This window comes from Marmota monax, unplaced genomic scaffold (assembly GCF_021218885.2).
Source record: "Marmota monax isolate L192 unplaced genomic scaffold, Marmota_monax_Labrador192_F-V1.1 WCK01_AAM20220418_F8-fsc00136, whole genome shotgun sequence".
Classification (NCBI taxonomy): Eukaryota; Metazoa; Chordata; class Mammalia; order Rodentia; family Sciuridae; genus Marmota; species Marmota monax.
In genome coordinates this window covers 270,444-285,609 of record NW_026693905.1, presented here as the reverse complement: position 1 = coordinate 285,609, position 15,166 = coordinate 270,444, and the positions used below count along the sequence as shown (strand labels likewise).

The window sequence follows — 15,166 nt, the reverse complement described above, 5'->3', positions numbered from 1 at the left end:
TTTAGTTGTAAAACATTTTGTATCTTTGCACATAATGAAAAGTTTTGTTTCATCTCCATTATGAAGTACAGTGTGTGTGTGTGTGTGTGTGTGTGCACACACACATGCACAAACACATACCCATTTTTTTGACCAGAGAAACTCACGTTCCATGCCTGCTCTCCCCAGTGAGGACATAACTTTCATTCTAGTGCATTCACTCTAGCATAGTATTTTAGGGAAATGAAAATAAATTTGCAATTTTTTCATCAATGAAATAGACAGTTCTCAAGATGATGCTAAAGTAATTCTGAGAAGTAGAAGATTGATTGCTTTAAAAAGTTTTTTTTTTAATGTGAAAGTTAGGTAATGCTGAGTAACATAATCTTTTCTAAACTGTTTCAAACCCAAAGATAAATATATACTATTTTCTTTCCAGTGATAACTGACTTGTTTTTTGGAAAGATAGGTCATTAAAGTACCCAAAACGGTCAGTTCCAAATGCCATGTCTCACACATGACTCCTTGATTCTCAAGCTGTCATGTGGGTAAAAATCACACTTATTGAAGAAACACAATAATGACAGCTCAGAGGCTGATGCTGCAACTTGAAAGTAATTGAACCATTTAACCACCATTTACTTGCTCCGAATTTCTCCTCAGAAATGACCCTTGCTAAAAGCCTGTGTTCCTGTAGCATGCTGAATTCACTGCTTTTGGATAAGCTTCTTCCAGAGCTGACACTAACTATCTTATCATCTTGGTTCCCAATGTTTTATCAAAGCTTTGCCTTATCCTAAAGCAGTGACCTTCTGGTTTAGCCTGCATCCAAATCACCTGCATCAGAATGTCACACCAATTTTGGGAGTCCCAAACCCTGGCTCTCTGATTCAATATGGCCTGGTGGGGGTGGAGAGTTTGCATTTCAAAGACACCCAAATGATGCAGTTATGGTGGATCAATGGCTTGAACTTCGACAAGCCCCTGTCCTAAACACAGGCACTTCTTCATGATGCACAACATTTCCTCTTGCCAAATTATGTAAAAATTAATCTCCTCTTGGCCACCTGTTCTCTCTTCCTTTCATTATTTTTCTAGGCCACTACTGTTTATAAATATATCATGGGAGCCGCATGTGTACTTTACATTTTCTAGTAGCCACACTAAGAAGGCAACAAATTAATTTTAGTTAACCCAGTAGATTCAAAATATTTGCTTTCAACATGTCATCTATATAAAAAGGTAATGAATTATTTTATCTGAATTATTTTAAGTTCTTTTTCTCTTATGTCCAAGGTCTTTGAAATCTCTATTTTTGAGACTTGCAGCAGATTGTACCTTGGATTAGCCCCATTGCAAATGCTCTATAGCCACACAAAGCCTAGTGTCTACTGCAATGGACAGGGCAGCCCCGTGAGTTTAAAGTGAAGAATATTAGAATCTGAGGGCTCTGAAGGTTCTTTCCATTACTGCACCCATCTTCACCACAAATCCTCAGTTCAAAGATGCACCAGATGTGTTATCAATTTAATCACAAATTTTAAGAAAAAAAGGAACATCAATGTATAAAACATATACATATACCAGCATTTATATCTTTATTTTTATGCATGGGACCAAATATAAATATGCCATGGAGCCTTACTTTAGTGAAGTTTTTTAAAAACTTGGTTGTTCTCCTGCCTCTTTATCCTCTTCATATTCTCCCTCATCAGCAACAACTCTTCTTACCAATATGATCTGTGCCAACAACAATGTATTTGTGCCTTATTTTTCTTCCTTTCTCATCTAATCCTGTGCAAACATATATACAGAACTTTGTTTATCTACATTTGCTTTATTAAACTAGGATTACATTATACACTATTCTCTGAATAATTGCTTTCTTATTCAATAATATCTCACAAAAATACCAGCAAGTCAACTAGAGGTTGTAATTTATTCATTTTAATGACAGCAGAAGAATGCATGGGGTACTATCATTTGTTCAATATTTCTGCTACTGGTGAGCATTTACTCTTAGATCTATGTGTCTTTGACTACTCTTCAACGGTGTTGGGTGGCAATCTCTTTTTTAGTCTTTAACTAGGTTTCCCCCTACCATATATGGTCCCTTTTCTTCCATAAATAAAAGCATTTACCATTATCAATCTTGGAAATCCATTTTAAATCATTCTCCTAATGAACCCCTTCTTGGTCAACAAATGGTGCAGCCATGCACTGGTCACCGGTTCTCTTCATCAAAACAGTAAGCAGGCCTGGGGGAAACCCACAATGACTTTATCACCATATGGCCACTTGCTTTGCAAAAAAAAAAAAATTAATTAACATAAATAAGATAAACTTCCTCATTCATGTTTTAAAATAAAAAAAAAAGAAAGAAAAGAAACATTAGACTAGAAATCAAAGGACCTAGACCCATAACCTATCCAAAGTCCTACAGATTATAACTCTGGTAATAAGAATAATTGGAATGATAAATAGCAAAAACTAACACACTAACATTTATTAAGTGACATGCACTGTTTTAAGTACTTTACATGTTAATTCATTTGCACATTAAAACTCTCATAAAGTAGTTTATTTAATTGTTTTACTAATATTCCCACTTCATGACTGAAGACATTGAGTTCATACAGCTAGCAAGTGGCAGGAGCAGGATTGTGGTGTGGATAGTATGGCTCCAGGGTCCTAATCTCTTTTTCCTTATCTTCTCTCTCTCTCTGAACTTCTGCATCCTCAGCTCTGAAATGGGTCTGAATTGCTGAGAAGAAATATGACAGTTATGTGGAAAACATTCAAAACTCCTACAACATAGAGTAGTCTTGTTTCCCTATGGAAATTTTGACTAAGATTATTCTATTATTCAAAACCAAAACTAACCAGATGGCAAACCCAGCCATTTTCTGACCAGCTTTTGAAGGTGAGACTGGACATAGGCAACCAGCTAATGCTGAATCTGAACTTCATTGGTACTCAAAGCCTGCTGATTTGCCTGAAATTAGAAAAAGAGCAACCAGCCTTTATCTCTATTGTGTAGCCTGACTGTCCTTCCTCTCTCGGCTCCAGCCCTTGCATTTTACTTAATTGGAACACCAAGCTATAAATCTTACATACTTAAGGGCCAGAAAACTCTCTGGAGCTCTCAGACTGAAATTTGTGTGGGAGTTGGGCAATATTGAATTTTCAAATAAAATGATTAACAGTCACCTTTAGGGCAACATCAGAGAAAAGAGTGCTTCCTGAATCTTGCCACTTCCATCTGAGGATGCTTTTTGGTTTTAGGTTTAATAAAAAGGATTCACAAGTAATGTAGAGGTGAGTGACTAAAAACAGAGAGATACTCCATTCCTGGTCTGATGGCTCCAATTGTTAATGGGGATCTCATGGCTACTCTCTGTCCAGGATGAAGAAGTCCATCAGAACACCTCACTTAGAAAGGCTTCAGGCATTTGGCCCAATTTTAAGTGCAATAAACTATAATTACAAGTTTTTTATAGACAGATTTTTCCAATATTTTAATAATTGAAAATGGGTGTACCTGATCAGAAAGCTTATTTGCTTTTCTTTAGCACAATAACATATATCAGACTTCATGAAGCAGAGAATTAAAATCAGCTAAGAGGAAAGGCAGAGCCCAATCCAATTCAATCACCAACTGAAGCCTACAAGCCTACTATTTGCTGAAACAATGATTTAGATGCTCTGCCAAATAAATATAGGATGTTTATGGCTTTACACAATAGGAATCCGCCTCATTTATGCAGCAGGAAGATCATTTACAACTAATTTTTAAAAGACACCAAGTGTCAATAATACATTTTCAAATCAAGGCCAGAGATTGCAATTCTCCAAAGTGGACTATTAAGCAATATGAAGTTGTTGTCAGAGAAGGGTTTTCAGGGACACCATACTAGTTTATAATCATAAAGCACCCATAAAGTAGTCATGACCAGCCTGGTTTTTCTAGTCTCTGGGAAGTTAAAAGCCCAACTTTAAAGAGCACCTGCATAGAGAAGCAACATGGACAAGCCATCTCCTCCTGAGGAATCTCTGTGCCAATCTGGCTGCTTTCCCCATTGACTGCTGGAACCACACTGCCTTCTTAGCCAGATGTGCTTTCTGGGAGCAAATTTTGTTTTCCAAGTACTGAGAAAAGGTTGCATGCAGCTGTTTGAAGGGCCATTTCCCTGACCTATAAGGGAATTTTGCAGCCAGACTTTTCATATATCTATTCGTTCCACCTATTCACCCTTTTACCTGTACATACATACATGCATGTGCATGCATACACACACATACATGTACACATACACACATACACACACACACACACACACACACACCAGTAATTTAAACACACTAGTTGTTTCCTTCTCCCATTACCATATCATCCCAGGTGTTATCAAATCTTGGAAAAATTGGAAAATCAGCTCGTATGCATAGAAAGATTGTCTTCTGAAATGAAGCATGGAAAAAAAAAAGCTGTATCCTAGCTCAATTTCTGATTAACTATGTGACTTTGCAAAAGTCATTTGACATTTTTATGTCTCGTCCCACCTGTAAAACAAAGAAAATAAAAGCTCATGTGAGGATAAAATAAGGTCATGCATAAAAAGCTCTTTAGAAGAATTTTAAAAGCATTATCTGAATTGAGTGCTGTCCCCTGGGTCTGGATTTCATCTGAGCTTCCAACAAGAGAGAACAGTACAGTCAGGAATAGGAGAATATAGGATTATGACTGACATGTGGAGTAAATAATAGCACTCAGAAGTTTGCCCTCATTGATTCCTCTTCCTGTTCTCTTAGCACCAGAAGTGAACAATTACCTTCTTTATGATTTGGAAAATTCTCTATGATTGAGGAAATTTCCTATGAAGAAAGCCTACCCAAGCCCCTAGAAAATCTACCAATGCCAGGAATTCATGTTCCAGCTTTCCTTGCTCCTAAGGAGCAGGCACTTGACAAGGCTTTGTCTGCCAGTCATACCTGCAGTGGACTTTGAATTATAATCTAGTGATTTCTAGAAGCACAGACCCAAGCCACAAGGCAGGGCCTGTCTGACAGGCATTAGTGCCAGTGGTTCCAACAGCAGCATCCAGAGGCCTGCTCTGGTGATACTGGTGGGGCCAGCAGCTATATCTGTGCCCAAGGGGAGTCTTCACTGGGCCCACCCTGTGGCATGATTTTGGCCCTTGCTTTCTTTGTGTTACTGCCAACTTGGTTCTCTTGGCTAGTCTGGATGCAATTTCCTTCAGTAAGTACTTTTTTGTTCATGTTTGACTAATGGATTCCTCCTCTATTCCCAACAGCCTAGTATCTCAATCACATGGACACCATTCTGGTTCACTATGGGATCCCAACTAAATTGTCTTCCTAGAGGTTACCTCTGCCTGCCCTCCAGCCCTTTGCCTTCTTCACATCAAATCACACATTTCCTGGGGCCTTTTCCCTTAGCACTTTGTTTTCTATAAGGCATAATCTGACCAATTAATTCAAGTCAATGTGTTAATTGCTAACACTAATTTAACATTACCCCAGCATTTTAGCAGATAGTGTAATGCCTCAAAGCAAAGGAGAAAAGAATGTTTTAGTGACCATCATACTTCTAGTCTTTGCCTGCAATCTCACAAGTCCTATATCTAGGACAAGGCAAGGCCTCTCTATTTCATCCATAGGTGTTCTACGGGCCAATCATATAGTGACATTGGTGCAATTTACTGAATCAGTGTCTTTACCTCATGTTAATACACACACACACACACACGCACACACACACACACACACACCCCTACAAAAAATACTTCAATGGCTTCCCATTGCTTTAAAATAAAGACCCAAATCTTTCACATGGTCAATAAGGCCCTGGATCTTGAGCTCTTACCAAGTGTTATGCTCTCAAATATTTATAATTTTGGGGACAGGGAGTGAGGAACAGTTTTAAATGCTGATTTTTGTACCTTTTTCTGATTTAGGTAATCTTAATATACCTACCTGTGGCCAATCAAGCCAACAAAATAATGGTAATTACAAAATTCCTGAATATTTAGCAATTTCCTCTTTCAAGTCAACGTGAGGTTCAGGCCCAGCACACCAATACCCCAATTTGCTTTTCTAGGAAGTTCACTGACCTCTTACTTGCCCACCACTACAATCCCACTAGCTTATTCTATTTCCTTCGTGGGTGGTCACATTCAACCTCCACCTCACTCAGCATCCCCATACAACACAACATACACACGGAACTGAGGCAGATTCTGTTACCACCCGTGGCTCCATGATCCGCTCCTTCACAACACTTATCCCAGGTTATTTATTTATTCCTTAAATATGATCCAATAATGTTTAACATCAAAACAAACTTTTGCAGCTGAGCACAGTGACACACACCTGTAATCCCAGTGTCTCAGGACTGAAACAGGAGGATCATGAGTTCAAAGCCAGCTTCAGCAGCAGCAAGGCACTAAGCAATTAATGAGACACTGTCTCTAAACACAATGCAAAATGGGGATGTGGCTCAGTGGTCGAGTGCCCCTGAGTTCAATCCCTGTTGTATCCCCTTCCAAAAAAGCTATTCTATATCCATGTACAAATATACCACAATGAATCCCTGTATATGTATGTATATACATATATATATCTCATATATAATGATAATGCCTAATGATGATGATAATAATAATAATAATAATAATAATAATAATAGAGAGATCAGTAGAGCAAGTAGACAGGGGGAGGGAGTAGAGAAAGGAAAGGGAAAGTACTTGAATATGAGATTGATTATATTATATGCATATACAAAGATGGCATGAGGAATCCCACCGTTCTGTATAATTATAATACACCAATAAAGAATAAAATCTATTAAAAAAAACAAGCGCACAAATATAGATCTGTAGGAGGCGTGATCAGAATGGCTATTGACTTCCTTTTCCAATACTTTCTATGCACCCTTTTATAAGGAAAATTTGGGGGCTTATGGAGAAAAAAGATATTGTTTCAGTCGCTACATGAATCTGTTTAGTTCTTAGAAACAAAAATATGAAGAGACCCTTCTATTTTCTGCAGTTTTCTTTTTTAAAATCCCTGGGTTATTAAAGCTGGAGAAAATATTCCAAATGCTTTTCTTCTGATCACTGGATACTCTGTGCAGGTGCCCCATGGTGGCTGGGGAAGCTCAGGTGGGAAGATGAAAAGCCAGGCTGCTTTTGGACTGAGCACGGGCTTCCCACGGCCACCTCGCCAGTGCAGCTCTGCTTTTGTAGACTTCAGATGTTGCTCTTCCTTGTACAATTTCTTGGGTTGATTTCTAACGTGGAAAAAAATTACAAACAGTTTTTATATCAGATATGCAAACTAAATGCTCAGAAGAGTACAAAATAGTAGGGAAATCGTTGTTTCACAAGAAAAATATTATTGGGTAGAAGTATTCCCATTTTCCCCTCTTTTCTACTATCTTCAACTCCCAAGGGGGGAAAAATTGCATTTCCAACTTTAATCCTCTCTACAAACCAGACAATCCAGGTCACCTTTTGTATTTGAGTTACAAAGCATTTGACTAAAGTCACATATATAATCAACTGGAAGAACCAGGACTTGAACCAGGTTTCCCAACTTATAGGCCACTTTCATTATGGTTCTTGGTCAGTCTGTGTTTTGGTCAGCTTTTTCATCACTGTGACCAATAGATCTTACAAGAACAATTAGAGGAGCTGAAGTCTACTTAGGGTTCATGATTTCAGACGTCTCAGTCCATAGATGGATGACTCCATAGCTCTGGGCCCAAGTGAGGCAGAACATCATGACGGAAGGTGGGGCAGAGGAAAGTAGCTCAGGACATGGCAATCAGGAAACAGAACTCTGCTCTCCAGGGACAACATAAAAACTTCAAAGGCATGCCCTCAGTGATCTATCTCCTCCAGCTACATACTACCTACCTATGGTTATCATCCAGTTCATTTCTATCAGTGGATTAATCCACTGACTGGGTTACAACCTCCATCATCTAATCATTTCACCTCTGACTCTTCTTGCATTTTTTCACACAGTAACCTTTTTGGGGATACCTCATATCTAAACCACAACAGTCTGTACCCAGTACCAGTGGGAATTTCACTCTGCCTTAAGGAATACCTCACTGCACACAGCATCTTCTCCATGGGGAATTTTTGTTTGTTTTAAAATATGTTTCCTGGAGACCATATGAATACACATTATATAACTAGTAAATGCATACAATTCAATAGATAAAACAGTCTCACTGCTTTCTAACCACATCCCAATCTTAGCTCAGTTTGCATCCTAGTACTAAAATGAATTGGACTTCTTAATTTTGACTAGAAGCTCAGGATCTGTGAAAAGCAACACAGCAATGAATTCCCAAAAGCTTTTTCTGGGCAACTAGAAGCCTCCTATGAGTCACGGAGATTCAAATCCATATCCCATTGAAGCTACCTCCTGGCTCTTATCCTGAGGTAAGAGTGTGTTCCTTCCTTCTATGATTTTTTTGTAAATATTAAATGAGACAAATTCCTAGCATGAAGTCAGTGTTAAAGAAATTATCACCATGCATTTGCATTGATTATCAATATTTCTATACCTATGTTACTAAGACTGAACTAATGAATAGATAGGGTCTGATCTATAGGTTCAGAAAATAAATTTGTTTCCAATGCGTAACTAGGCAGGTCATTCTGTTTCACTCAGTTGAACAAGCCATACTGAGGGCTTAATATTTGCTAGACGCAGCATTAGTCCTGGACCATAAGAACTAACAGATATTCAGTTTCTCCCTTCAAGTTGCTGACAATATAGACCATACTAGACAGATAGACCTCCTGCATGGTTTTGTTCTGTTTGTTGTTTTGGGTACTGAGGATTGAACCCAGTACCTCACTCATGCCAAACACTTGCTGTACACTAAACTGTACATCCAGGCCTCTCTTCCATTCTTAAAGCTCTCTAAGGAAGATCTCACCACATTGTTGGGAATCACCACATTCAACTTTCAGATATCTGAGGAATTAGTGTGTGTGTGTGTGTGTGTGTGTGTGTGTGTGTGTGTGTTTTCAATTCATTGAGAATCAGTGGATCTCCATTTCTTCTTATTTTATGCCCCAGAAAAAAAAGAGTACACATTTAGTCACCATTCTTCATGTAACAAGCCTTCATTCCCTGAGAGTTATTGAGTTATTCCTCTGTCTTCTCTTTCTAGATTAAATAATTCCAATCCCTTTAACCTTTCCTCGGAGGTCCTATTTGCTAGGCTTCAGTTTAATCATTTTCATTGCTTCCCCCCTGGAGCTTCTCCAAGTGGTCTGCATTAAAATATGTTGCTTTGCCATTGAGTTCACTCTTCAAAGCAACTTATCCCTTCACATAGACCATGGCAAAAGGAGAGCAGCCCCCAAATAAAAGGAGGACTTTCGAGAGACGTAAAGAAATATTTCCTAGGTAAGGAACTCATGTAGAACACTCAAAAGCTCAAAGCAAATTAGCATTTTCTGTCACACTATTAAGGAGAAAGTCCTAATACATGAACACTTTTTAAACAGTGCCACCATTCTGCTTGACAATTATCTAAATTACTTGTAAGTGGATAAGACTATTAACAGCAAACTGGAGATTTGCTGTAGTTATACCTGAGATTCTCAGAAAGGCACCAATAAAATCACTGTAGTACTAAAGTTAATAAGATCAAGCAAGCATTCTGTAAAATACCTCTAGTCATCAGATTGACAGTAGAGAGCTTATCATATTAATTATAGGCAGTGCCTTTGGTCAGTTTTGGCACATGAGAAGCATCTTTCTTTCTTACATCCATCTTTCTTTCTTATATCCATCAAAACAATTAATATTTCTTGGGCTTAAAGTGCAACAAATTCCAATGGCTCTTAAGAAATGATGTATAGAGGTTAATTCAATACATACTGGTCATAGCATAGCACCAACATGTGCAGAAGGGGCGAACACCAGAACTCCAGTACAGTATCCCATCAAGATGTGCACAGTGACTTGAAAGAAACTTCTTTTTACAAATTCCTCTCACCCTTTCCCTCTTATTGTACCCTTGAGACTATGCAGCCTCCTGTGCACCAGCAGTATACAAACGTGCATATGGATACGTGCGCGCGCACACACGTACAAAGTTAAGATTCTTCTATCAATTTCCAAATCATCTAAAGAAACTATGAAAACTCTTGCTGGGTAATATTCAGGGACTTCTATATTTTAAAACTACTATTAAGAATAACATGGTTTGCTTTCCCCATTTGGAAAAGTTAAGAGTGTACAATTAGGGTGAAAGTTTTGGTTGGAAAGGATGGTGGAGAGGGGGGTCCATGCATCCTCCAGGCTGACTGGTTCAAACAGGTTGGAGCCATACCTAGTTCCATTTCCAAAGCTACCTTGACTTTGGGAAGACCAGGTCTGGCCTAGAAATGGTGGGCTGAGAGAAGTCTGTCAACATCAGGCATGGGAGAACCAGCTGCATTCTGGAAAAGACTCTGCCAAGTTCTCTGAATATTCTCTCAGTTCTGAGTTCAAAACACATGCATGGTTTGGTGTTGAATTTTCCCAAAGAGGTGTCGTCTCAAAGGCAATCCAATCTATCAATGATTTAATTCCCCAAATTTACAGAATTAATATTGTTATCCTTAAATAATTAGCAATTAGGATGCCAAGAATTTACCATAGGATAAGAACAAGAAACACCCTTGGGGGTAAAGGCAGATCATTCACCAGTTGTTTAATTGTCAAGAGTTGACCCAATGTGTCTCTCCAATTCTCCATTTCTCCATGATCAGGCACATATCTCAGCTGTTCATGTCATCCAGTGAAGGAAAGTCAGTGTATGCACAGCTGAGGTCTGGGAGCACTAAAACAATGGGCATTTAAAGCTATGACATATGCAACAGCTATGTGTTGAGAAATATATGTTGTAGCTTAATTGTTCTTATTTTTATAAAAGCAAGCTTTCATGGGGCTGGGGTTGTGGCTCGACGGAAGAGCGCTCGCCTAGCAGGTGCAAGATGCTGGGTTTGATCCTTAGCACCACATAAAAATAAATAAAATAAAGGTATTGTGTCCAACTTCAACTAAAGAAAAAAAATTTTAAAAAAGCAAGCCTTCAATAATGAACTGGAACTACAGATAGCCTCCGATTTCATTTATTTGCTGGTAAAGACAGTCTTGTACAGTCTTATCAAGTGGTTAGAAAGTAAAAGGAGGGCAAGATTATTGACATATGCTGTCAGGCTACCTTATAGTGGCTATGGCAAGTAGCCAGTGATACTAGACACAACTCAGTGCTGATTCTCTTTACCCAAATGTGTACTTAAAAGACTTATACCAAATTTTTTTTTAAACCAGTGATTTGTACCACCTGTTCTAATCCATTGTATTTTGGGGAATAATTTTTATTCCATTTGAATTTAGAAAATATTATCAACTAATATTGAACACTAGCATCCCTACATTGGGAAGGCCAAAAGAAAAAAAATGCAAGAAAGTGATTAAATAAATAAGGGAAAGGGGGGAAAATATAGACAAGAAGTGAAAAACTAAGATTGGTGAATTTTTTAAAATGCACCTGAAATGAACAGTTGACTTCTGCAGTAAAGCTTTTCTGAACCTGAAAAAATAGAATAAAATTCCTGCTGATTTTCAAACCATTTGGGTCATTTTTTAAAAAAATAGAAGAAGAAGAAGAAGAAGAAAAAAAGATAGCCAGCAGATTAAAGGAACTCCATTTATAAAAATCAAATGAACCTTTAACAAAGCTTGTTTGGGGACATGAATAAATCATCTGGTCATGAATTATTCATTGTTATCAAGAAACAAGCTGGGGTTTCCAGGAACTGGGCTCAGGAGGTGCTGAATCTGGGGAGCGAGTGAGCTTATTTTCTCACATCCACCCCACGAAGGGAGAGAATCAACCATGGGCACCATCCAGTCCCGCAGACCATGCCAGTACTCCCCTAGTGTGTTCAGGGTATGCTTTGGCAATCTTTAAACCCCAGAGATTAAGTAAAATTTAATCCATAGAACCTAAATTAAGAAAATCATACATACTCAGTAAGCAGACAGTAAGATTCTTGAGCATTGTCTCACTCTTTTTTTTTTAAATGCATGATATACATGGAAAATATGAGCGATGTGCAAAACACAGTAAGCTGAAAGTTTCAAAGGGATGCATAGAAAGTTCCTTGATGTTAAGTTGCTAGCAGAGTCTGACCCCTTTGTTCATATCTTAGGGGATGGGATTGCTCTTGGGGGACAGAGGCATGGGAGCGAGAAGGGGAGTTTCCCAGATTTAATCAACTAATCGATGCATGTGTGTGTTCCAGGTCCAAACTGCTTTGCAGGAACTACAATAATTCCGGCTGGCATTGAAGTGAAAGTGGACGAATGTAACATCTGTCACTGTCACAACGGGGACTGGTGGAAACCTGCTCAATGTTCAAAGCGCGAATGCCAAGGCAAGCAGACTGTGTAGGACAAATTCCCAACCAATGACGAGTTCTTAGGAGAGAATGCTATGGCTTCTACACTGCACATGTTTAACACAAAACAAAACAAACCAACAAACTCCTGCCAGCTACAACAGGGTCACCAGCAAAACCTTTTAGGGTTGACAAAAGTGAATATTTTACTAAGAGGAAATTTCTCTCTTTTTCTCTTGCTATATAAAATATATATGGTATATAGCTATCTAAACCGCTTTTGTAATTACCAATGCTTGGTGGTGACTTGACGACTGGATTTCTGGAACAAAAAGAAAGAAATAGCCTTGCACAGGCTCCTTCCCTGGTGATGCCTTCGACCTGCCAGTTCACCAGGCCCTGATTTACTCCATTTTTCACTCTTCTGTACATCCTCCATGCCATTTCTCTTAGAATATTTTTTTTTCCACTATTAGAACCTAAAGGGCCAGATTTGACTACACAGAAAATTTTGAGATGTGTCAAAAAGGTTTATTAAAGAAGCATCAGGGGGAGCAGGAAGATGCAAGAGCATCCAACCAATCCCACCCCTGGAGTAAATAATATGCCCTGTAAGCTAAGAAAAGAGGGGTGCGCACACCAGCGGACCCTCTGCTGGACATGGTGGGCAACTGGTATTTTGTCCGTTATGTGGGGGCTCCTAATTTGATTCTTACAAACCACATATTTCATATGCAAAACCTTGAAACTGCCAATCAAAAAATGAATAGGTAAAGAACACCAGGAGCTTGACTCAAGACTCCAAAGAGACACAGGTATTTAAAATGGTAGCATTAGTCATCAGACTTTTTCATGATGCTGAATTTGAGTTTGGTTTGTAACTAAACACACTGTAAACCCACTCTGTCACTGGGCAATATAAATACCAGAACCAGGGTGAGTAGCCCCACTGTGAATCTGAACCCTTCTGAACCTTTCTGACTTCCTAGTTCAGCTGTGCCTGAAAGCCAGAATTACACATGAGCAGTTTTTATGGTTCAGGATCACATTTGCCATGTTACAGGAAAAAAAAAAAAAAAAAAAACCGCTCAGCCCTAAGTCTAAAATACAGATTCAGGACACTTTTTCCACCTCAAGTGCTGATTTAAATTAAAGATTAGGGTAGAGTGAGTCTTGCACAATATAATTCCATTTGTTGAACATTTTTTAAAATGTATATATTAGATACTGAACTATTAAAGTGAACCTTCGAAGAGTCTCAAGGTTGCCCTGGAAATGCTGCTAGTATAGTAACAGAAAAATACATAAATAAATAAAACATACAGGGTATCTGATGTCACCTCGATCCAAGTGCAAAATTTGTAATTCTGAGGCCACATGGCATAGTTAGTCACTTATTCCACTTGCCTGTCCTAAAAACCCTGGTGCAGATCTGATAGGGTTCTTGAGGAAACTTCAAGGTTGTCTTCATTACCAGTGTTCTTCTTTTTCTGCTCCCACTCTAACCTAGGTTTTGCAGTGGCTCCCGTGGAGTGCTATATTCTAGCTCAGGATGTCTCATCCTTAGTCATATCGACATTTTGGGCCAGATCACAATTTGTCAGTGGGGGCTGTCTTATACATATTTAGGATATTTTGCAGCATACCTGGCTTCTGTCCACTAGGTGCCAGTAGCAACCCCCAGTGGTGACAACCAAATGTCTCCAGACATTGCCTAATGGCCCCAAAGGGGTGAGGTGGGTGCAAAATGTTAACTGGCTGAGAGTCAGTGGTCCAGAATAATCAGTGGAGTGGTTTCTGCTCTGGTTGTATGTGTGACTTGGGTAAGCCCTTGAGTTCTTTGGGACATGCACAAACAGCAGCCCTGGGGGGGGGGGGTCAGTCACCTCTGTAAGGAGTGACAATTCTAACAGCATAGGTCCACCTTCAGGACAATCATATTTTTAGTCTCATCAATTGGTTTTTTGTTGAAAATTGTCAGTCTCACCTCCCTGAAAGCATCTCCTGTCATCAAGAAAGAGTTGTCATTTCCAAAATTAATGTGTCGACAAGTTGGACCTGACACTTTAATGCACACTGTTCTTGTGTTATGATACAAATAGCAATCCCGGTGCCATCCCGAGGAAGAGCATCCGGCCGCCTTCCCTTAGAACACCAATTTGCGGCAAGGTTGGAGCCTTTCAGTTGCCACCATGGATACATCATATAGACAGTCATGAATCATTCATGAACAATTCTGCATGATTTATGCCTCCACTCAACAGCAAAGGCATTGCACACTTCAGCTCATGTCTAGACAGAGACGTATTATAGAGCTTTCTCTGCCCTGAGGTTGCCTGTTGCCAGCTTCAAAAATCCACACTCTTGGAAAGAAATAATAATCATAATAAATGACAGGAAAAAGGTCTGAAACCTCAGAACATATCATTAGTAGGGCCATGTAGCATAGTACCTTATCTATTATTAAGGAGTTACTATGTCCTTTTCAGAAAACAGAAAGAGAGTGTAACTGGGAAGCTGAGGTACAGACATTTTGCATCAAAGTTTTGGTACAGGGACAGTCACAGCAAGAATTTACTAGAATGGAGGATAACATCCATCAAGATACTCTCATCAGAGGGTCTGCAAGAGGCAGCTACTCGGTGGCCTCTGTTACCAAGAGAGTCTTGTTGGGTTTCTAGCTTTTTTTTTTTTTTTCTTTTCCAGCTTCTCTGCAAGCTCCTTCCTTTAAGACTTTGTAGCAC

The 15,166-nt window shown here is 39.0% G+C and overlaps 1 protein-coding gene across 1 annotated transcript in view; it reads left to right on the top strand.

Annotated features, from left to right (window-relative positions):
• Positions 1 to 14,294, top strand: part of Vwc2l (von Willebrand factor C domain containing 2 like) — a 146,911-nt gene extending 132,617 nt beyond the window's left edge. Inside the window, exon 4 of the mRNA XM_046462938.2 lies at positions 12,327 to 14,294. Within this exon, the coding sequence (XP_046318894.1) occupies positions 12,327 to 12,475 (149 nt within the window). The 3' untranslated portion in view covers positions 12,476 to 14,294. The remainder of the gene's footprint in view (positions 1 to 12,326) is intronic.
• The last annotated feature ends 872 nt before the right edge of the window (positions 14,295 to 15,166 follow it).